General features: G+C 42.0%; 1 protein-coding gene across 2 annotated transcripts; it reads right to left on the bottom strand.

Moving 5' to 3' along the window:
• Positions 1-25,123, bottom strand: LOC139380682 (ICOS ligand-like). 2 transcript variants are annotated; one of them, XM_071123612.1, is made up of 6 exons: positions 24,857-25,115; positions 22,286-22,344; positions 4,025-4,333; positions 3,569-3,886; positions 2,813-2,946; positions 1,101-2,571 (listed from the first exon to the last, which is right to left on the bottom strand). In XM_071123612.1, the coding sequence occupies exons 1-6, from the start codon at positions 24,868-24,870 to the stop codon at positions 2,503-2,505; spliced, it is 903 nt and encodes a 300-aa protein (XP_070979713.1). In that variant the 5' UTR covers positions 24,871-25,115; the 3' UTR covers positions 1,101-2,502. The 2 variants fall into 2 exon arrangements, with proteins under 2 accessions (XP_070979712.1, XP_070979713.1); XM_071123611.1 differs by lacking the exon at positions 22,286-22,344 and having other exon boundaries at positions 1-2,571; positions 24,857-25,123.

Below are 25,123 nucleotides of genomic sequence, written 5' to 3'. Positions count from 1 at the left end.
TTTGTATGCGGCTTTATTAACTCAATGATACATATCTTTTTTTACATTGTTTGCAAACTGATGTGACCCGTATTAATGCAAGCCCCCCCAAAAATGTTTTTTCTAAAAATGTGGGTCTCAAAAGCCCCACCTGCCCTGAATGACGGGTCGGCACTGGCCACTGTTATCATACAGTTTGGTGTAGTCACTTAGCTGTTGTTGTCAGAACAGAATAATTAATGCCATGGTCTTCCAACATGACCGCCAGGAGGCATCGTTTACATGAAAACTAATCATTTGGTCTAACATAAAACCAAATTGTTTGAATCCTCAGCATGATTCAAATGGTTCAGCAAAGTAGTCACTTCCTACTGCAGCTTCCTTTGAATGTGACCAGTGACATTATAAGGGGTTTTAATAGGACAGTAGGGGCTCCCCCATACCAGTTTGGCATTTACAGAGGGAAATCTTGTTTAGACCAGACAGATCTACATTAGACCAACACCAGGAACATGCAGTATACAGCGACAGATCATGGGCATTTTTACAGTATTCTCTTTGTACATCAAGTCAGAACCGTAGAATAAATAACGGGGCCAAATAAGCAGACAATGAAAGCTCTTATAATATTCTATGATTATATTTCTCTAAAACAGGCTATAGACTACATGTGCACCACCAAGTCAGAACAGTAGGCGAAAGAGGGAAAAAGGGACCAAATTATTAACGTGAGGCACATGGGGTACTAACAGCTTACTACACACCACACACATAGTATTACTTAGCTACAGTATAACTCCCTGGCATATTACATCATTTATGCATCAGTATAAAGTATCACCTGGTTGTGCTCACTTCCTTACAAACCACTCATTGTTGAATTTGCAATTTCCAACTTGTTGTGTAATGTTTACGTCCAATGGCCGACGAGCATATATCTATATTGGAACAGAGTAGTGATGATTGCTGATAATGGGCCTCTGTACACCTATGTAGATATTCCATAAAAAAATCTGCCTTTTCCAGCTACAATAGTCATTTACAACATTAACAATGTCTATACTGTATTTCTTTAAAAACAAGGATATTTATAAGTGACCCCAAACGTTTGAACGAAAGTGTTTTTATTTTATTTTTTATTTGTTTGCAAACTGATATGTGACCCGTATTAATGCCAAAATAACATGCAAAACAGGCAAGCCCCGCCAAAAATGTTTTTTCTAAAAATGTGGGTCTCAAAAGCCCCACCTGCCCTGAATGACGGGTCGGCACTGGCCACTGTTATCATACAGTTTGGTGTAGTCACTTGGCTGTTGTTGTCAGAACAGAATAATTAATGCCGTGGTCTTCCAACATGACCGCCAGGAGGCATCGTACGTCAAGCCCTCTATAGGCTATGCAAAGCCTTGGTCGGGTCCATTCGAGTCCACTCAGGTCTATCATCTGTGCTTACTGTACATAGACCTGACACCTGATAACAATCAAACAGGACACGACCCAGACCAGAACAAAAATATTTCATTTCAGACCCGGTCTCAAGTCAGGTCTGGAGTATTCAGGTGGACCTGTGAAGACCTTTAAACTGGAGTAACCAGATCATTTGCTTGACATTTGGAAATGGAATAATCCTTGACATTAGTCATCCCATGACATGGTCTCTAAGTTCACAGCAAGCTACATAACAATAAGCAATTAACATGTCCAATTCTTCACAATTCTAAGTAAAATAACGTCATTGACTATTTACATGAAAACTAATCATTTGGTCTAACATAAAACCAAATTGTTTGAATCCTCAGCATGATTCAAATGGTTCAGCAAAGTAGTCACTTCCTACTGCAGCTTCCTTATAATGTGACCAGTGACATTATACGGGGTTTTAAAAGCACAGTAGGGGCTCCCCCATTCCAGTTTGACATTAACACAGGGGTATCTTGTTTAGAGCAGACATATCTTCATTAGACCAACACCAGGAACATGCAGTATACAAAATGCATAAAGACAACGATGGCTGTTCAGTCATGTATCAGCTGTTACTCTTCTTAGAAATATGAAAGCACCTGTACTTTAAGAAGTGAGTAAACTCTACAATTGCAATACACAGGCTCCCTTTTTTGGGGGGGCTTCATTCACTGAGTCTAGCTCACATTCGGTCCATTGACCACAGTCATTTCTCCCATCATGCTGTTCTTCTCTTCTCTTTTAGTTCCTAAACCTTGTCTCCATGGCCACATTTTGTACTCTGCTCTCGGCATCATATTCGTAACTCAGGGTTCAGTTCAGTGTCACCGAACTAGGGAAAACCATGATTAACCACTTTCAGGCACCGTTTGCCTCTTTGCATAACACCCAAAGAAGAGTTCAGACATGACGGCACAACACATTGCTCAATGTTGCTCCAAGTTCTACATTGAACACAGGCCTTATTTTAACTTTCAGTTCCTCTTATCATCATCCCTCCATTTTGTTGTCTGCCAGTTGAAGAGAGATTGTTGCATCAGAGGGGGGAGACGCTTCACACATTCAGGCAGAGTCATCTTCATACACATTAAACGACTGGGTCACGCCTCTTTCTTGCCTCTCTGTGTCTCTCTGGGAAAAACAAAAAACATTTCTCACACACAAAGTCTGAAATTCTTGTTCAATTCACAACTCTATTCATTCACTATTTAAGAACTATTTTATTAGTATGTTTTATTTCTAACTCAAACACAATGGATTAACTTTTGAACTTTGCTCTCTGGTTTGTTACCAGACACTGTTTTTTTCTAGATCCAAACAGCATTAAACACTTGGCCAGAAATCCTGGCAAATAATGAGGGGAAAGGCTCACCGTTGACCTTTCATGTCGGCGACATCTAGTTAGTAAGAACACCAGCAGGACTCCCACAATAAAAATCACAATCAGGCTGACAGCCACAACTGCTGCAACCTCTACTTTATAATGACTGCTACCTTCCCTGGACACTGGAAAGGAGAGAGGAAACAGAAAACATATGAATAGGGAATATAAACTATGACACGCTCCAGAAACATGTTTTAGATAAGAGAAGGTGAAGCCAAAAAGCTGTCAGAGGAAGAATTTGAAAAGTCAGACCTCTTGGTGTAACTTGACCTGTGGTGAAAAGGCTTTCCAACAAAAACAAACACTTCCTCCCAACATGCCACAGCAGTGTAACTTTCTTTGTTGACTTACTCGTCAACACATCACTGTGGATTCCAGCTCCTTCATTTTTTATCCAAACATTGGGTTCAGTCAGAGGAAACACTGTTCTCTACTCATTGGTAATGCTAATAGAGATAATACTGTTGTTTCTCTGTAGTTTCACTCTAGCAGAGTTAAGGTTTTTCCCTGTTGTGTTTTATGCCTGGGCTTTCCCTAGCTTTCCCCCACCCTCAAGCACCCACTCCTAGATTTTCATTCTCATGTATTCCCATGCAGATGTTTTAGGACTTTATGTACAAGCCGAGACCCAAATCAAAATTATTCAATGTATTCACCCTGGTGGTGAAAATACAGACCCTGACTACCATGATATACTGCTACTGGTTGGTAGATCTACTGGTATCACTCGTCTCATGTACTCACTATACTTTTGATTGCAGCTGGAGTTGGAGTTGAGGTTGGAGGCCAAGGCTGTGTTCTCCACCACACATTGCAGTGTTTCACCCTCACTCAGCTCGATGGTCAGGTTGCTGGTCAGGCTGTAGAGTCCTGTAAAGTTGTCCAGGTGGGTCACATCCCTCCTGGAGGGGTTCACCAGAGGATGTCCTTCCAGCTCCCAGTGAATCTGGCCCTCTGGATAGCCCCCAGAGGCTTTACACTGGTACACCCTCGACCCCTCTCCCCCTCCGGAACTCACCGAAGCCTGGTCTGAGACGAGGTCCATACAGACACTGTAGCTCGCTGAAGAGGAGAGAGGAGATAATCAACTACAGCGTGCCTGAAATTGAGTAATTTTTTAAGTAGAAAAGATAGGGAAGTAAACAATGAAATCATCCGATGACTGAATGACTGAATGAACAAACAAACCAAATGACTTACCAGCCACATGTAGAATTACTTTTTCGTAGACAAAAGCGTTGGCTGTAAAGGAGCATTTGTATGTCCCGTGGTCTGCCACAGTGATGCCTGAGAGGAGCAGCGAACAGTTGTCCTTCTCTTCATTTAGAAAGAGACTGACCCTGTTTTCATATCTCGCCCCTATGGTTGTGTGGTTATTACTTCCATCATGACGGAGCACGATGGTATGCTCTTCTAGCTGCCAGATAATTGTCTTTCTCACATTTCTATTTACGCAGGGGCAATGCAGGAGGACCTTCTGTTTCACAATTCCTTTCACACCTGAGAGGGCTAGAAGACAAAAAAAGGCATTTTTGAATAGTTTCAATTTCCCAAGGATAATTTCCAATAGTTTTTGCCAAGTTGTACTTGTCTGTAACAAGATAAGAAAAGGTTGGAAAATGGCAACAGTGGTTTAGGAAAACTCCCCATGGTACCGAGGAATATAGGAAACGAGAAGATCCAGACTCTTAAACAGCAATGGGCAACTTTGATGGGGGTGGGGGCCGCCAAAAAATCTGAACTCATCATAAGGAGCTAACAGGTCTGCATACCCACATCTATACCAACACATGCAGTCAGAGATGGCCCTAGCCTTTTGGGGGCCTGTCATGCCAAATAGTGTCTCCCCCCCCCGCATCACAATGTCATTTGATGAGTTCTAGCTTATGTTACTAGAACTTGCAAAATTCTGACTGGATTACGTAATGAACCAAAGCATCCGTTGCTTTGCTGGATGCTTGGCTCTATTTTACCTCGTAGCGGTCACGAAGTAAGTAGGACGCAGCCTGTACCTCAGAATTGCTTTCCAAGGACGGTGTTTTTAATGATGACAACCTGCTGCTTCAGAAGACCGAAAAGGCTGGAAAGACAACACTCTTTCTTTACCATATATTTGTCTTTATATAAAGAAAATATGAATAAATAATTTAAGCCGTTTTTTGATTGGCGTTGCTAGCTACTGTATTACTTACCTCAGCCTGCCTAGTCAGACAGTTTAATTTAGTTAACTGTAACTGTTATTGTAGCTTTTTGTTTGTATGTAGCTTGCACTTCAATGGCATCCCTTGAGGAGATTTTCTTTTATCTTTCCAACCAGGTGAAGTACTATGAAGGCACCACTGATCGACAAGAGGCGACACATTCAGAGAAATTCACAATTCAGGGTAACGTTAAGCTTAGGGCTAGGCCCCTTTTTTCTCCACTTCCTGTCTGAATGACGTGCCCAAAGTAAACTGCCTGTAGCTCAGGCCCTGAAGCCAGGATATGCATACAATTGGTACCATTGGAAATAAAACACTTTGGAGTTTGTAGAATTTTGTAAAAATAATATAGGAGAATATAACACAATAGATATGGTAGGAGAAAATCCAAAGAAAAATCAACTGGAATATTTTTTTGGAGAGAGAAGAGACCTCTTAGATACGCAAGAGAAATATCATATTGAAAATTAGCTCCCTGGATGCTAAACAAATGACTTCCACAGGGTGTCAGCAGTCTATGTACAAAGGTTTGTAACTTCAAAAAATAATAAGAAATATCAGTTTTAGTAGAGGGACACAATCTTGGAAATTTGTGTTTGAGTGCGCCATGAAGACATTACCACCTGCTAAAATCGGTTTCCTATTGAACATACTTCTTTCCAAAAGAAATATTATAGTTTGATTACATTTTAGGGTATCTGAGGAGTAAATAGAAACGTATTTTAACTTTAACTTTAAGATTTTCGGATTCCTTTCTCTGCATGTTGAACGAGTGGATTACTCAAATCGATGGCACCAACTAAACAGACTTTTTGGGATATAAAGAAGGATTTTATCTAACAAAACGACACTACATGTTATAGCTGGGACCCTTGGATGACAAATCAGAGGAAGATTTTCAAAAAGTAAGTGAATATTTAATCGTTATTTATGAATGTATGAAACCTGTGCCGGTGGAAAAATAGTTTGTGGGGCGCCGTCCTCAAAAAAAGATAATTGCATGGCATGTTTTCGCTGTAATAGCTACTGCAAATCGGACAGGTTAACAAGACTAAGCTTTGAGTCGATATAAGACACATGTACATAAATGTTTAAAATCCATCATTTTTATGATTATTTATTTGAATTGCACACCCTCTAGTTTCACCGGAAGTTGTCCCGCTAGAGGGACACCGATCCTTAAGAAGTTGAATTAACTGGACCGATTTAACTATGTACAACCACTTTTCAACAACGATTTTGCATCTAGCTAGTTGGTCATCTACATTTTACTAGATATACATATAGTAGTTCAAGTCTGTCATGTTGAGGTATCTAGCGATAAGTGAAACCTAATCAAATGGAGAGGTGTAAGCAATTAACGTAATTCCAAATGCCCTTAACTAGGTGTCATCGCTAAAAGGACAGAGCAAGAGGGAGAGAGGAAGAAAGTGAGAAAGGATGAAAGTGAGAGAGAGGTTGGAAGAGAGTGGAAAACAGACAGAGAGAGAGATGTAGAGAGAAAGACAGCAGAGTGCAAATGTAATTAGACTTTAGTATTTCAACAACTCTTCTCTTCCAACTTGTTAGGCAATCATATGTACAGTGCCTTGCGAAAGTATTCGGCCCCCTTGAACTTTGCGACCTTTTGCCACATTTCAGGCTTCAAACATAAAGATATAAAACTGTATTTTTTTGTGAAGAATCAACAACAAGTGGGACACAATCATGAAGTGGAACGACATTTATTGGATATTTCAAACTTTTTTAACAAATCAAAAACTGAAAAATTGGGCGTGCAAAATTATTCAGCCCCTTTACTTTCAGTGCAGCAAACTCTCTCCAGAAGTTCAGTGAGGATCTCTGAATGATCCAATGTTGACCTAAATGACTAATGATGATAAATACAATCCACCTGTGTGTAATCAAGTCTCCGTATAAATGCACCTGCACTGTGATAGTCTCAGAGGTCCGTTAAAAGCGCAGAGAGCATCATGAAGAACAAGGAACACACCAGGCACGTCCGAGATACTGTTGTGAAGAAGTTTAAAGCCGGATTTGGATACAAAAATATTTCCCAAGCTTTAAACATCCCAAGGAGCACTGTGCAAGCGATAATACTGAAATGGAAGCAGTATCAGACCCCTGCAAATCTACCAAGACCTGGCCGTCCCTCTAAACTTTCAGCTCAAACAAGGAGAAGACTGATCAGAGATGCAGCCAAGAGGCCCATGATCACTCTGGATGAACTGCAGAGATCTACAGCTGAGGTGGGAGACTCTGTCCATAGGACAACAATCAGTCGTATATTGCACAAATCTGGCCTTTATGGAAGAGTGGCAAGAATAAAGCCATTTCTTAAAGATATCCATAAAAGTGTTGTTTAAAGTTTGCCACAAGCCACCTGGGAGACACACCAAACATGTGGAAGAAGGTGCTCTGGTCAGATGAAACCAAAATTGAACTTTTTGGCAACAATGCAAAACGTTATGTTTGGCGTAAAAGCAACACAGCTCATCACCCTGAACACACCATACCCACTGTCAAACATGATGGTGGCAGCATCATGGTTTGGGTCTGCTTTTCTTCAGCAGGGACAGGGAAGATGGTTAAAATTGATGGGAAGATGGATGGAGCCAAATACAGGACCATTCTGGAAGAACACCTGATGGAGTCTGCAAAAGACCTGAGACTGGGACGGAGATTTGTCTTCCAACAAGACAATGATCCAAAACATAAAGCAAAATCTACAATGGAATGGTTCAAAAATAAACATATCCAGGTGTTAGAATGGCCAAGTCAAAGTCCAGACCTGAATCCAATCGAGAATCTGTGGAAAAAACTGAAAACTGCTGTTCACAAATGCTCTCCATCCAACCTCACTGAGCTCGAGCTGTTTTGCAAGGAGGAATGGGAAAAAATGTCAGTCTCTCGATGTGCAAAACTGATAGAGACATACCCCAAGCGACTTACAGCTGTAATCGCAGCAAAAGGTGGCACTACAAAGTATTAACTTAAGGGGGCGGAATAATTTTGCACGCACAATTTTTCAGTTTTTGATTTGTTAAAAAAGTTTGAAATATCCAATAAATGTCGTTCCACTTCATGATTGTGTCCCACTTGTTGTTGATTCTTCACAAAGAAATACAGTTTTATATCTTTATGTTTGAAGCCTGAAATGTGGCAAAAGGTCGCAAAGTTCAAGGGGGCCGAATACTTTCGCAAGGCACTGTACCTACAGGGAAGAATGGCCAGCCACACTGAGGGTGATTTTTACTAAGGAGAAGGAGGCCGTGCTGACCGAGATGCATGCTGGCCATTTTAAATCAAATCGCATTAGTCACATGCGCCGAATACAACAGGTCACCTTACAGTGAAATGCTGAATACAACAGGTCACCTTACAGTGAAATGCTGAATACAACAGGTCACCTTACAGTGAAATGCTGAATACAACAGGTCACCTTACAGTGAAATGCTTACTTTCGGAGTGAAGTGCATGATTGCCAAAATCAACCTACGCTTCTTCTGACAGGGAAATGTCAAGGAGGTGCACAGCTGGGCAAGTAAAATAACCTTTTGTTTATCAATCACATTCTATTATATCTGAAATTATGATTTCAATGAATGTCATATCAGAGAGCACAAAATGTTTCAATTTGTCACTTTTTGCTTAAAAAGGTCAGTATCTGTGTAGTCTGCCAGAAGTTTGAGAGGGTGAAGACTGTGGCGCTGGAGTTGCAGCCCATCAAAGTTGTTTCACCATGTCATATGATCGGTAAGTGTCCCAATTCAAATCTTGCCCTGATAAATTGTTTTGTAATGGTTGCTTTATTTGACCAAAGCAGAGTTCAATATTGTAGAACGTGTGTGTGTGTGTGTGTGTGTGTGTGTGTGTGTGTGTGTGTCAGTATCCTTACAAATATGAACATCTGCATACTGTATGACACAGATACGGATAAGATAAAAGCAACCTTCTCCAACACTTTAAATGTTAGGGGTGGGCCTCATCGGACTCTTCACCAAATCCAGGAATGGCAACAGCTGGTGTCTGACGGCAACCGATCACTTTACCAAGTGGGTGGAGGCAATACCCATTAAGGTCGGTAAAGGAAGAGACATCCGGGCTAATTACTTGGTTTGGAAGAAGGACGAAAGGAAGGCGAGACCAAGGGAACCTCGCTGCTCTTTCGCTCCTAGCTGGGGTCACCATCTGCTAAGGTGAATATAAAAACATCTCAGAACTATTTGCATTTGCACACAAAATAACCTGAAGCTAGTTTTAGTTTCCTTAACACTGATATTTTTATCTGTCTTCCTAGGGTTACCTCGGTGGAAGCCAACAATCTTCTCCAGTTGGACGGTCGACCACTGAAAGTACTGACGCCCTACACTTCGGTGAAGCCCAATAGACAAAGTATGTTATGCTTTGGTTGACATTTCAAAAAGCAAGAAATGGTAGTTATACTGAGCTTATAACAATTTACCTCTCCAAATTACTTTAAAACCATCGATTGTCAGAGCCCCCCAGGAGGTATCCCATCTACCAGAACCAAGCGAGTTCGGATCAGTCTGATTCTCTGTGCTCTGAGTCGGGGGACCAGTATGAGGTAGGCTTTACCTTCCAAAAGTGTTTGAAAAGTATATACCCTGAAGAAGGCACAGTGATGCCAAAACGTTGGTAAATACCCAATAAATTACTTGAAGTTTATATATGGAGTGTGTGACGCTCTTTATTTTGATAGTGAAAAGTACATACCTCCCATTTATAACACTGGACTAATCCCATAAAATGTTCTTCCAGTAAAGTGTAACCTGTGTGTTTGCTTGTTTACATCTCTGTCCATTCCCCTGTTCCCTTTAACTCAGCTCATGTTCTCTAGGACCTAGGGTCCCAGAGAACAGTTGTCTTGCTCTATCAATATGGGAGATACACAGATTAACTGAAAAAACACTAGCACTGCAAACACTCAGAACAAAGGGAGCAGCAGTGTCTGGACTTTGCAGTCTCCCTCTTCAAGTCCCCCTTCTGAGACTGGCTGCCTGTTGAGAACAAGTGACAGGCTGAACCTCTCACCTGCACAGCAACCACCTCCTCTATATTCCACACACCAGAATTCAGTATTTTAGTCTATGATGGCCATGTGAGTGTACTAAAAATCTGTGAAAATACACAACTGTACCAAAAAATATCAAAGTTTATGTATTAAAATCTTAAATATTGCCAGGTTGGTTTTCACAGCTGTTTCACAGGGTGTTCATTATTATAAGTTTCCTTTGAAGGTATTTATTTGTTCCACATTATTCATTGTTGTATCCTAGGACCTACAATAGATACATATATATTCAACCACAAGGGTGTACTAACAAAAATGAATCATAAGAGGACTACTGCAGTCTTTTTCTTTATGCGGATGACTCTACACTTCTGGTGTCTCACAAGTAAAACTGTTGGAGAGCATACTTAGCACAGAGCTTACTAACATTAGCAAACGGTTTAGAGATAAGCTCTCTCTGCACTTAGGGAAAACTGAAGCAATTATTTTTGGATCCAGACCTAAATTGTGTAGGTCGTCTGAAATCAGAGTGGAGTTAGGGGGTGAGGTGCTGACTACTAAAACTTCTGTTAGCTACTTGGGATGTATCCTTGATGGAAGCTTGGGAGGTGTGAGCATGGCCAATAAGGTGCTAGGACTAATGCCAGGACTAAGTTTTTGTCTAGAAAGTCCAAGCTGCTTGATAAGGACTCCATGAAAGTGCTAGCTACTGCCCTCATTCAATGCCATTTTGACTATGCTAGTACTTCCTGGTTTGGGGGCTTATCTAAACGTATGAAGGGGAAGCTCCAGATAGCCCAGAATAACCTGATCAGGGTAGTATTGAAGGTGAGTCCACGTACTCACATAGGCAGGAGCTGCTTTCAGGAACTAAACTGTGTCCCAGATTAGACTAGGTTTGGTTTACAGGAGTATTTATGGTCCTGCGCCCAGGTATTTAAGTGTTTACTTTCCTCGTGTTAGGGATGCACACACAATCACAGCACCAGACCAGGTGTTGCTGATGTGTGCTTATACAGGTTCAGGAGTAATGCTGGGAAAGGGTACTTTCTTGTATACTGGAGCCTCAGGATGGAATGAGTTGCCTCTGCCTATCAATACAATGTCCTCTTTGGACAGCTTTAAAAAATAAAGTAAAAATATGTTTGGTGTCCTCTGTGCCCATATGAATAACCCCTATGATGTAACTGGAATGATGTGATAGATGTTCTTCTTTTATGTTCTTTGTTTTATTATTTCACTGCCATACTGTGTTCGGTCTTGTCTAACCATCTTGTCTCAAGAGGACCACAATGGAAATAAGTCCCAGACTTTATTGTGTGTTATCCTCAATGATTTTAAATGGTCGAATTAATAAACTAAACTAAAATGATATTATTTCAGTGTAGACAAGGGAAGGGCAGGTTGAAATAAAAACATGACAGCCAGACAATCGGTGTATGTCAGTGTATGAATCAAACGTCAGTGTATGAATCAAACGTCAGTGTATGAATCAAACGTCAGTGTATGAATCAAACGTCAGTGTATGAATCAAACGGATTTGCATTTTAATGGAGTGGATATTTCCGACTTTGTGATCTGTAAGGTAAGTAACTTTAATGTGTCAAGCAGATGGCACATTTTCTTTGCCATTTCTGAAACGTAGCAACGTTTAACACATGGATTTCAAGTTGTAATGTTAACAAGGTACCCAAAAGTAGTTCGAAGTAATGTTTTCATTTTATTAGCTAAACAAAACTTGTTTAAACAGCAAATGTTTTTAGGAAATCAGCCAGGTTTACATTGTTATAAGAACATAATTTAGGCTGGAATGATATCCAAAATTCCAAATCATTAGGTCATCACACCGTTGATATAGCAACGGACGCTAATAGTTTAATCGAATCCCATTGTGACACAGAGGGAGACACTTTTTGGCCGGGGTCATGATTGTTCTTGCGTGCAGAACATTTTACCGGCCCCCTTTGCATGGGGTGTAGCAAAAATGTTGCCGTTTTACAGCAAGTTTGTTGCATTTCCTGCTGCGCCACCAGTTCTGTGAACATAACCTAATGGTGATGGTCAAGAATACATTTTTGCACTTTGCCTAGCATTCTAGTAAAAACAAAGTAAATATATACAACAACGTGAAGGGGTCATTTCGACAATTGACAGTATGCTGCTGTATTCTGATTTCAATTGCTGTAAAATATTGTACTGTGACCACAAATGTGATTTTAACTCGTAACCTCTTGGTCGCTAGCAACCTGAAATGTACAATCTACAATGCAGCTACACCACCAGATATGTGAGTGTGAAAGAGATATGGCCACAGACTTATTGGCAAGAATGCATTTCTGAACTTTGTTAAAATTTGCTAAATATGGTCAAATTATCAACACCAGCGTAACATCAAAACTAGCAGTGCTCAAGGACACTTGGCGTAGAGCAGGGCTTTCGAACCCTGTTCCTGCAGAGCTACCGTCCTGATTCTAATAATTAGCTGGTTGATGAACTAAATCATGTCAGTTATAATTGGGGTTGGAGTGAACACCTACAGGAGGGTAGGTCTCCAGGAACAGGTTTGAAGAGCCCTTACGTAGAGTATACAACCCCCTTGTTTAAGAATGCATTGGTTCATACTAATTGCTTGGAACATACACAGAACAAAAATATAAACGCAACACGTAAAGTGTTGGTCCCATGTTTCATGAGCTAAAATAAAAGAGCCCAGACATTTGTCATAGGCACAAGAAGTATATTTCTCTCAAATTTTGAACACAAATTTGATTACATCCCTGTTAGTGAGCATTTTTCATTTGCCAAGATAATCCATCCACTTGACAGGTGTGTCATATCAAGAAGCTGATTAAACTGCATGATCATTACACAGGTGCACCTTGTGCTGGGGACAATAAAAGGTCACTCTAAAATGTGCAGTTTTGTTACACAACCCAATGCCACAGATGTCTCAAGTTGAGGGAGCATGCAATTGGCATGCTAACAGCAGGAATATCCACCTGAGCTGTTGCCAGAGAATTTAATGTTAATTTCTCTACCATATGCCACCTCCAAAGTTATTTTAGAAAATGTTGCAGTACGTCCAACCGGCCTCACAACCGCAGACCACGTGTATGGCGTTGTGTGGGCGAGCGGTTTGCCGATGTCAATGTTGTGAACAGAGTGCCCCATGGTGGCGGTGGGGTTATGGTGTGGGCAGGCATAAGCTACGGACAATGAAAACATTTGCATTTTATCGATGGCAATTTGAACGCACAGAGATACCATGATGAGATCCTAAGGCCCATTGTCATGCCATTCATCTGCCGCCATCACCTCATTTTCAGCAAGATAATGCATAGCCCCATGTCGCAAGGATCTGTACACAACTCATGGAAGCTGAAAATGTCCAAGTTCTTCTATGGCCTGCCTACTCACCAGACATGTCACCCATTGAGCATGTTTGGGATGCTCTGTATAGACGTGTACAACACCGTGTTCCAGTTCCCGCAAATATCCAGCAACTTCGCACAGCCATTGAAAAGGAGTGGAACAACATTCCACAGACCACAATCAACAGCCTGATCAACTCTATGCGAAGGAGATATGTCGTGCTGCATGAGGCAAATGGTGGTCACACCAGATACTGACTGGTTTTCTGATCCATGCCCCTACCTTTTTTGAATGGCATCTGTGACCAACAGATGCATATCTGTATTCCCAGTCATGTGCAATCCATAGATAAGGGCATAATGATCTTATTTCAATGGACTATAATTGAAATTAACTGTAAGTCAGTCAAATCTTGGAAATTGTTGCATGTTCGTTCAGTATATATTAACACACCAAAAATAAGGGCATGGTTAGGGTACACTATAGTGTTGTTACCTGGGGTACAAAAAGGTCAAAAGATACATTTCACAGGTACACATATGAACTTGCATCGTACAGTTTGGTACCTTGTAGGTATAAATGGGACATTTTTCTACCCAATATTTTGAATATAAGGTACGATCATCACTGTACTTTGATAGGAGTGGGCAATGTACTGGTGGGGCTCATAAGCATATTTGGGGCGTGGTCAAATATATGTGTATTTGTGCCAACTGTGTTAAGAGAAATATGTTCTCCAAGTACATAACCCAATTTAATTATATTACTCTCAGCCTGAAACCCAGAATTTGTGGGAAACTGGTTGAAATGAAATCAGGCGGAGGCCCAGCTACAATAGTCAAATTGTCACGTTCTGACCTTAGTTCCTTTGTGATGTCTTTGTTTTAGTATGGTCAGGGCGTGAGTTGGGTGGGCGGTCTATGTTCTTTTATCTATGATTTGGTATTTCTGTGTTTGGCCTGGTATGGTTCTCAATCAGAGGCATCTGTCAATCGTTGTCTCTGTTTGAGAACCATACTTAGGCAGCCTGTTTTCACCCTTGAGTTGTGGGTGATTATATTTTCGGTTTAGTGTGTTTTGCACCTGACGGAGCTGTTTCGGTTGTGCTTTTTGTTTCTTTGTTTGATGTTGTTCAGTTGAAATAAATAACATGAACAAGTACCACGCTGCGCTTTGGTCCTCACCTTCTTCCACCGACGACCGTTACACAAATGTTTATTCACGGAACGTTCTAAAGTCAAGAATACAAAACAATTCATTTTATACTGACTTCTCATGCCCACACACACACAAACATAAGCACTAGAGGTCGACAGAATGGCCGATTAATTAGGGCCGATTTCAAGTTTTCATAACAATCGGAAATCTGTGTTTTTGGGTGCCGATTTCCAGAGTCAGGGTATATGCAACAGTTTGGGCTGCCTGGCTCATTGCGAACTAAGTTGCCAGAATTGTATGTAATTATGACATACATTGAAGGTTGTGCAATGTAACAAGAATATTTAGAGATTTAGGGATGCCACCCGTTAGATAAAATACCGAACGGTTCTGTATTTCCCTGAAATAATAAACGTTTTGTTTTCGAAATGATCGTTTCCGTATTCGATCATATTAATGACCAAAGGCTTGTATTTCTGTGTGTTATTATGTTATAATTAAGTCTGATTTGATAGAGCAGTCTGACTGAGCAGCAGCAGGCCCGTAATCATTCATTCAAACAGCACTTTCGTGCGTTTTACCAGCAGCTCTTCGCAAAGCACAGGGCTGTTTATGACTTTAAGCCTATCAGCCTTAACCAATGTGAAATGGCTAGCTAGTTAGCTGGGTGTGCGCTAATACTGTTTCAAACTAAACTTGCTTTTAGATTTGGAGTAGTTATTCCCCTTGCGCTGCAAGGGCCGCGGCTTTTGTGGAGCGATGGGTAACGATGCTTTGAGGGTGGCTGTTGTCGATGTGTTCCTGGTTCGAGCCCAGGTAGGGGCGAGGAGGGGGACGGAAGCTATACTGTTACACTGGCAATACTATAGTGCCTATAAGAACATCCAATAGGCAAAGGTATATGAAATACAAATGGTATAGAGAGAAATAGTCCTATAAATACTATATTAACTACAACCTAAAACCTCTTACCTGGGAATATTGAAGACTCATGTTAAAAGGAACCACCAACTTTCATATGTTCTCATGTTCTGAGCAAGGAACTTAAACGTTAGCTTTTTTACATGGCACATATTTTACATGGCACATATTATTTCCTTCTCCAACACTTTGTTTTTGCATTATTTAAACCAAATTGAACATGTTTCATTATTTATTTGAGGCTAAATTGATTTTATTGATGTTTAATATTAAGTTAAAATAAGTGTTAATTCAGTATTGTTGTAATTGTCATTATTACAACAACAAAAAATATTTACAAAAAAAAAAATCGGCAGATTAATCGGTATCGGCTGTTTTTGGTCCTCCAATAATCGGTATCAGTGTTGAAAAATCATAATCGGTCGACCTCTAATACGCACACACATGTCCTGCTACGCACACACTGTCTGTCTCACTACCCAGCCGACAGAGATAGTGACCTTGTCCTTGAGACGTACTCCCCGTTCTCTCCCAAATCTCTAGTCAGGTCGGCACCAAGCTCAGACAGTCTGTGTTTAAAATACCATAAGGACATATTGTTTTACCCTGATTCTGACTAGGACTACACATTTATTGATTATGATTTTATACATTCTAATCAATTCCATACAATTATATGTTTCAGGACAGAATATTCTAATCATTCAATTAACAAACAATTCTCACCTATCAACTGTCAGTGGAAGTCTTATAGCAGTTTACAGTAAGTGTTATGCCAACGCAAGTAGAGCACCTCGTTTGACACCTCCCAAGTCCATGGCCTACCCCAGACCCCCCTCAGCATCCAGAACCAGCACCGGACTAGCTGCCTGAGGAGGAGATGACGGAATGCAGGCCTTGAGGCGAGTTGAGTACTGCAGAGGCGAGCCTTACTCCCACTACCCTTGGCCTGTAGCCCTCTTCCCCTGCCTTTATTTATTTATTTTTGCCCTCCTCAGGCCACCACCGACCAGACCAGGACCAGCCAATTGCCAACCACCTGGAGCAGATCAGGCTGCATTGCCACCAGAACCGGAGACACCAACCTACGCCTGGAGCGAGCAGACCACAGGGGAGTGCCTCCATTGACCTATGGGCTTCCAGGTGTCCGCTTGCTCAGACCAACGACCCAACAAAACCCAGACCAGAACCAACTGCCCAGCCATTATCTGCAGAATCTGTAAAGGGGACCATCCCACCTCAGACTGCACTTCCACACGACCCTGCAACCTGTGCGGGAAAGGGGGGCACTTCTTCATAACCTACACCAATTCCTAGGCCGGCAGAGCAATGGCCAATGCCACCAACCCCACTAGCCCAAATCCCTCCCCCTCCACCAGACAACAACAACGAAGACCCAGAACCAGACCCATATCTTAACACAGGCACCGACCAACCCACCACCCAAGATGTCTCACAAACGGCCCCCACCTGTCACCAGGCCAATGGACATACCCTCCCCATCATCTCTCTCCCTCACCATCTCTCTCCCCCTTCCTCCCACTACACCTATCCCTCTCACAGAACCAGACCAGAACCAGGAACCATTCATCACTACACCAGAAGAGGCGCAGAGGAAAGACCAAAGATCTAGACCTAAGCCTGGAGCGGGCAGGCCACAGGGGAGTACCATCACTGACTTCCGGGTCCTGGGCTTCCAAGTGTATCGGCTCGCTCCTCAGTTTGTTCCCCGTCCCATCTGCAGATCAAACACCAGTCCCAGTTCCAGCACCAGAACAGGCACGGAGGAGGGATCAAAGATATAACTTTCACTCAGAGCAGGAAGACCACAGAGGAGTGCCACCATTGATCTCATGGTCTTCCTTGTGGGTCTGTCCTCTCCTTAGGTTGTCCTTCCTCCCCTCTGCAGATCCAGCACCAACCAGGTTTCCAATACCAGACTAGGTGCGGAGGAGTGGAATCTAGTATATCCAAGACTTCTAATTCATTTTTGGTTGGAGAAAGGGTTTTGGCTCAATGTTGTTATCTGGGAGATCCATTTGAAGTCTGAAAATTTAAACTACGGAAATTGTGGATGAGTTGGATAAGGTGGCTTCGGTGAGAGTAACGAGAGGTGGGTTTATTTATTTTTTGTGTATCTATGAAACAGAAGGAGGGTGCTCTGCGCCTCATGAAGATATCGGATTGGAATGTGTTGGATGTTTGAAGCAGGGTGCCTATCAAGGGTGTTATTGTGCACACAGACTGACCCACATGGTGGATGTAGTGAAGAAGTCCATTCCATCAATTCTATAGTTCTTTGATGAAGAGTCTCTCCCTTCTCACGTGTACACCAAATTTGCATACAATATTTCATTTATAGCTAGTCACCATGTAATTGTAATACTCCATTTCCTACCAGACCATCATGTCAGTGAGTGTGATGGATTAGCTACAGTAAGGTACTGTGAATTGTATTATATCCCACTTGTAACTAGTTGCAAGTAAAAAATAGAAAATGAAAGATGCACTATGCAGACACAGCGCCTCCATTTCATGGTTTCTAAAATTCTGATAGGTGAACTCATTTCAATTTGTGACAAAAAAAAGCAAGTATAGAGTAGATAATCATTGTACCATCTATTATGGGAAGACCAGCTCAAATAATCAAAAAGATGAATCAAATCAAATGTATTTGTCACATACACATGGTTAGCAGATGTTAATGTGAGCGTAGCGAAATGCTTGTGCTTCTAGTTCCGACAATGCAGTAATAACCAACGAGTAATCTAACCTAACAATTCCAAAACTACTACCTTATACACACAAGTGTAAAGGGATAAAGAATATGTACATAAAGATATATGAATGAGTGATGGTACAGAACGGCATAGGCAAGATGCAGTAGATGGTATCGTGTACAGTATATACATATACATATGAGATGAGTAATGTAGGGTATGTAAACATAGTGGCATAGTTTCAAGTGGCTAGTGATTCATGTATTACATAAAGATGCAGTAGATGATATAGAGTACAGTATATACGTAGACATATGAGATGAGTAATGTAGGGTATGTAAACATTATATTTAGTAGCATTGTTTAAAGTGGCTAGTGATATATTTTACATCAATTTCCATCAATTCCCATTATTAAAGTGGCTGGAGTTGAGTCAGTGTGTTGTTAGCAGCCACTCAATGTTAGTGGTGGCTGTTTAACAGTCTGATGGCCTTGAGATATAAACTGTTTTTCAGTCTCTCGGTCCCTGCTTTGATGCACCTGTACTGACCTCGCCTTCTGGATGATAGAGGGGTGAACAGGCAGTGGCTCGGGTGGTTGTTCTGCATGATGATCTTTATGGCCTTCCTGTGACATCGGGTGGTGTATGTGTCCTGGAGGGCAGGTAGTTTGCCCGCGGTGATGCGTTGTGCAGACCTCACTACCCTCTGGAGAGCCTTACGGTTGTGGGCGGAGCAGTTGCCGTACCAGGCGGTGACAGGATGCTCTCGATTGTGCATCTGTGGAAGTTTGTGAGTGCTTTTGGTGACAAGCTGAATTTCTTCAGCCTCCTGAGGTTGAAGAGGCGCTGCTTTGCCTTCTTCACGATGCTGTCTGTGTAGGTGGACCAATTCAGTTTGTCCGTGATGTGTACGCCGAGGAACTTAAAACTAACTACCCTCTCCACTACTGTCCCATCGATGTGGATAGGGGGGTGCTCCCTCTGCTGTTTCCTGAAGTCCACAATCATCTCCTTTGTTTTGTTGACGTTGAGTGTGAGGTTATTTTCCTGACACCACACTCCGAGGGCCCTCACCTCCTCCCTGTAGGCCGTCTCGTCGTTGTTGGTAATCAAGCATACCACTGTAGTGTCGTCCGCAAACTTGATGATTGAGTTGGAGGCGTGCATGGCCACGCAGTCGTGGGTGAACAGGGAGTACAGGAGAGGGCTCAGAACGCACCTTGTGGGGCCCCAGTGTTGAGAATCAGCGGGGTGGAGATGTTGTTACCTACCCTCACCACCTGGTGGTGGCCCGTCAGGAAGTCCAGTACCCAGTTGCACAGGGCGGGGTCGAGACCCAGGGGGTCGAGACCCAGAGGTTGATGACGAGTTGAGGGTACTACGGTGTTAAATGCTGAGCTGTAGTCGATGAACAGCATTCTCACATAGGTATTCCTCTTGTCCAGATGGGTTAGGGCAGTGTGCAGTGTGGTTGCGATTGTGTCGTCTGTGGACATATTTGGGCGGTAAGCAAATTGGAGTGGGTCTAGGGTGTCAGGTAGGGTGGAGGTGATATGGTCCTTGACTAGTCTCTCAAAGCACTTCATGATGATGGAAGTGAGTGCTACGGGGCGATAGTCGTTTAGCTCAGTTACCTTAGCTTTCTTGGGAACAGGGACAATGGTGGCCCTCTTGAAGCATGTGGGAACAGCAGACTGGGATAAGGAATGATTGAATATGTCCGTAAACACACCAGCCAGCTGGTCTGCGCATGCTCTGAGGACACGGCTGGGAATGCCGTCTGGAACTGCAGCCTTGCGAGGGTTAGCACGTTTAAATGTTTTACTCACTTCGGCTGCAGTGAAGGAGAGCCCGCAGGTTTTGGTTGCGGGCCGTGTCAGTGGCACTGTATTGTCCTCAAAGCGGGCAAAAAAGTTATTTAGTCTGTCTGGGAGCTAGACATCCTGGTCCTGGACGGGGCTGGTTTTCTTTTTGTAATCCGTGATTGACCGTAGACCCTGCCACATACCTCGTGTCTGAGCCGTTGAATTGCGACTCTATACTGACGCTTAGCTTGTTTGATTGCCTTGCGGAGGGAATAGCTACACTGTTTGTATTCAGTCATGTTTCCGGTCACCTTGCCCTGGTTAAAAGCAGTGGTTTCAGTTTCACGCGAATGCTGACATCAATCTACGGTTTCTGGTTTGGGAATGTTTTAATCGTTGCTATGGGACCGACATCGTCAATGCACTTTCTAATGAACTCGCTCACCGAATCAGCGTATTCGTCAATGTTGTTGTTGGAAGCAATGCGGAACATATCCCAATCCATGTGATCGAAGCAGTCTTGAAGCGTGTAATCAGATTGGTTGGACCAGCGTTGAACCGACCTGAGCGCGGGAGCTTCTTGTTTTAGTTTCTGTCTGTAGGCAGGGAGCAAAAAAATGGAGTTGTGGTCAGCTTTTCCGAAAGGAGGGCGGGGGAGGGCCTTATATGCATCGCGGAAGTTAGAATAGCAATGATCCAGGGTTTTACCAGCCCTGGTTGCGCAATCGATATGCTGATACAATTTAGGGAGTCTTGTTTTCAGATTAGCCTTGTTAAAATCCCCAGCTACAATGAATGCAGCCTCAGGATATGTGGTTTCCATTTTGAAAAGAGTCAAATAAATTTTGTTCAGGGCCATTGATGTGTCTGCTTGGGGGGGAATATATACGGCTGTGATTATAATCGAAGAGAATTCCCTTGGTAGATAATGCGGTCGACATTTGATTGTGAGGAATTCTAAGTCAGGTGAACAGAAGGACTTGAGTTCCTGTATGTTGTTATGATCACACCACGTCTCGTTAATCATAAGGCATACCCCCCCCCCCTCTTCTTACCAGAAAGATGGTTGTTTCTGTCGGCGCGATGCGTGAAGAAACCAGCTGGCTGCACCGACTCCGTTAGCGTCTCTCGAGTGAGCCATGTTTCCGTGAAGCAAATAACGTTACAGTCTCTGATGTCTCTCTGGAATGCTACTCTTACTTGGATTTCAGTTAACGACAGTCCATCATTACTTTAAGACATGAAGGTTAGTCAATCTGGAAAATTTCAAGAACTTTGAGAGTTTCTTCAAGTGTAGTCGCAAAAAAACATCAAGCGCTATGATGAAACTGTTTCTCATGAGGACCGCCACAAGAAAGGAAGACCCAGAGTTACCTGTATTGCAGAGGATAAGTTCATTAGAGTTAACTGCACCTCAGATTGCAGCCCAAATAAATGCTTCAGAGTTCAAGTAACAGACCAATCTCAACATCAACTGTTCAGAGGAGACTGTGTGAATCAGGCCTTCATGGTCGATTTGCTGCTAAATAAAAAGACTACTAGAGAAAACCAATAAGAAGAAGAGACTTGCTTGGGCCAAGAAAAGCACAAGCAATAGACATTAGACCGGTGGAAATCTGTCCTTTGGTCTGATGAGTCCAAGCATGAGATTACATATTTGTTGGCTCAGATGAGGAGGATATCTAGTGACACATTAAAATCTGAATATTCCATGTTGATATGGCAAGTTACTTCATCCCCATGCCAAATTATACTGACACTAACTCTCTCGCTCTCATAAAATGCTGGACATTGCACTCATCAGTCACACACCCTATTCATCTGCCGAATTCTCACCTCCTAATAATGTGTTTCCTATCTCTCTCCACACACACGCACACATACGAGGAGTAGATAAACTGTCTTCATTGAGATATAAAGTGTGTGTGTGTGTACATGCTCATGTGTGTACGTGCATGTACATACGCGCATGTGTGTGTACGTGCATGTGTGTGTACATGCGCGTGTGTGGGGGAAAAAGGTCTAAAGGACTCTCAGAAAAAGGACACATAAATGAGGATGTGAAAACAGAAATAATGACCTTCACCTCAGAGCCATGTCACACTTGAAATTCCAGAGAACGAGGATGTTACAACATGAAACAGTTTGTCCATAACTCTACAAGCAATTGTGATTTATTGCTGTCCACCACCCCTTCTAAACTTTGACTACGTCTATGCCGTCTACTGAGGCTATGAGAAATATTTACCCGAGGCAGAGATGAAGACTGCTGCTAATCCCAGGACAGTCCACATGACAAAGTGTGTTCTGCAGGAGAAAATGTATAAATATGTCAGGGGGCTTGCTGATCAGAATGTGAAGGACCATAGCTAATTAAATCCCAGATTGCATTACAGGACATTTGGTGGGTTGATAATATTGACTGATAATGGACTGCTTCATTTTCACAATATTGATTGGAACATAAATGTATAAAGAAGACGTTGTCCAATCCAAGCAACGCAACCCCATTTGTTCAGTGGTCTGTCTAATCACATTCTTGACTGATGTGTCAGCTCACCGCCCACCAGTCTACAATCCATTCACTGTAGTTAATAATGGTGCTTGCTACCTATTGCAACTTCTAATCCATTTGACATTTGCAATATATTTCAATAAATGTATTAACATTTATTTCATAGACTTCAAATTGTTTTATTTATGGGTACATCTATTTGAATTCAATCACTTTTTAACAGCATCCCTTTTTGATTTAAACAAAACTTTCCAGACACGTTTTCCCATGGAAGAAGTGGTCAGAAAGTGCCTTTTTGGAGAATGGTGGTCAAAGGGTACCCAGCATACCATGGGACGTCCATGTCTTCATCAATGGAAAATATACAGTGCCTTGCGAAAGTATTCGGCCCCCTTGAGCTTTGCGACCTTTTGCCACATTTCAGGCTTCAAACATAAAGTTATAAAACTGTAATTTTTTTGTGAAGAATCAACAACAAGTGGGACACAATCATGAAGTGGAACGACATTTATTGGATATTTCAAACTTTTTTAACAAATCAAAAACTGAAAAATTGTGCGTGCAAAATTATTCCGCCCCTTTACTTTCAGTGCAGCAAACTCTCTCCAGAAGTTCAGTGAGGATCTCTGAATGATCCAATGTTGACCTAAATGACTAATGATGATAAATACAATCCACCTGTGTGTAATCAAGTCTCCGTATAAATGCACCTGCACTGTGATAGTCTCAGAGGTCCGTTAAAAGCGCAGAGAGCATCATGAAGAACAAGGAACACACCAGGCAGGTCCGAGATACTGTTGTGAAGAAGTTTAAAGCCGGATTTGGATACAAAACGATTTCCCAAGCTTTAAACATCCCAAGGAGCACTGTGCAAGTGATAATATTGAAATGGAAGGAGTATCAGACCACTGCAAATCTACCAAGACCTGGCCGTCCCTCTAAACTTTCAGCTCATACAAGGAGAAGACTGATCAGAGATGCAGCCAAGAGGCCCATGATCACTCTGGATGAACTGCAGAGATCTACAGCTGAGGTGGGAGACTCTGTCCATAGGACAACAATCAGTCGTATATTGCACAAATCTGGCCTTTATGGAAGAGTGGCAAGAAGAAAGCCATTTCTTAAAGATATCCATAAAAAGTGTAGTTTAAAGTTTGCCACAAGCCACCTGGGAGACACACCAAACATGTGGAAGAAGGTCTCTGGTCAGATGAAACCAAAATTGAACTTTTTGGCAACAATGCAAAACGTTATGTTTGGCGTAAAAGCAACACAGCTGAACACACCATCCCCACTGTCAAACATGGTGGTGGCAGCATCATGGTTTGGGCCTGCTTTTCTTCAGCAGGGACAGGGAAGATGGTTAAAATTGATGGGAAGATGGATGGAGCCAAATACAGGACCATTCTGGAAGAAAACCTGATGGAGTCTGCAAAAGACCTGAGACTGGGACGGAGATTTGTCTTCCAACAAGACAATGATCCAAAACATAAAGCAAAATCTACAATGGAATGGTTCAAAAATAAACATATCCAGGTGTTAGAATGGCCAAGTCAAAGTCCAGACCTGAATCCAATCGAGAATCTGTGGAAAGAACTGAAAACTGCTGTTCACAAATGCTCTCCATCCAACCTCACTGAGCTCGAGCTGTTTTGCAAGGAGGAATGGGAAAAAATGTCAGTCTCTCGATGTGCAAAACTGATAGAGGCATACCCCAAGCGACTTACAGCTGTAATCGCACCAAAAGGTGGCGCTACAAAGTATTAACTTAAGGGGGCTGAATAATTTTGCACGCCCAATTTTTCAGTTTTTGATATGTTAAAAAAGTTTGAAATATCCAATAAATGTTGTTCCACTTCATGATTGTGTCCCACTTGTTGTTGATTCTTCACAAAAAAATACAGTTTTATATCTTTATGTTTGAAGCCTGAAATGTGGCAAGTGGTCGCAAAGTTCAAGGGGGCCGAATACTTTCGCAAGGCACTGTACATAGTTGGAGTTTGATATCATTTAAAAGCTTATCAAATTGATTGACAACCATGTTTGTAATTTCTTGAAAAATGTTGTTTTTTATTTAACGTTTACGCGTTTTTCGATAATTAACGTTAAACTCCCATGTGTTTTTCTTAAAATGTCGATGTTGTAGTTTTTACTTCATCTGAAGTTGTGTTGTGCCCGCTATCGGTTGAGACACAATCATAGCGTAATTTAATTTCTTCCCACACAGACGAAATGACATTCACTTTCATTTTCTGACTACGGATCACAAAGTATGTTTTATAAAATGATCATTATTAAATTTACCTGTATGTTTCCATTTTCTCCAGACGAGATCAAAGTTGTGTGTGTATCCCAGTTGAACGACACACGTGGAATGCATAAAAGTCACGAGTGTCGGTTGTCGGTTATTTTTTATATATTTATATATAGATTGACGTCAAGCTTCCGCAAAGAAAGATTGCGACAACGGCAATTAAAGTAGCCTACATAATATTGACTTGCACCGTCACTGGTGGGAAAGCCAAATGTGTGTTCACAGGACAGTTAACGCTCGTGCGAGCCTGAGTTCAA

This window comes from Oncorhynchus clarkii, chromosome 22 (assembly GCF_045791955.1).
Source record: "Oncorhynchus clarkii lewisi isolate Uvic-CL-2024 chromosome 22, UVic_Ocla_1.0, whole genome shotgun sequence".
Lineage (NCBI taxonomy): Eukaryota > Metazoa > Chordata > Actinopteri > Salmoniformes > Salmonidae > Oncorhynchus > Oncorhynchus clarkii.
Note: the sequence above shows the minus strand (reverse complement) of the source record. Positions and strands in the feature narration are given on the sequence as shown.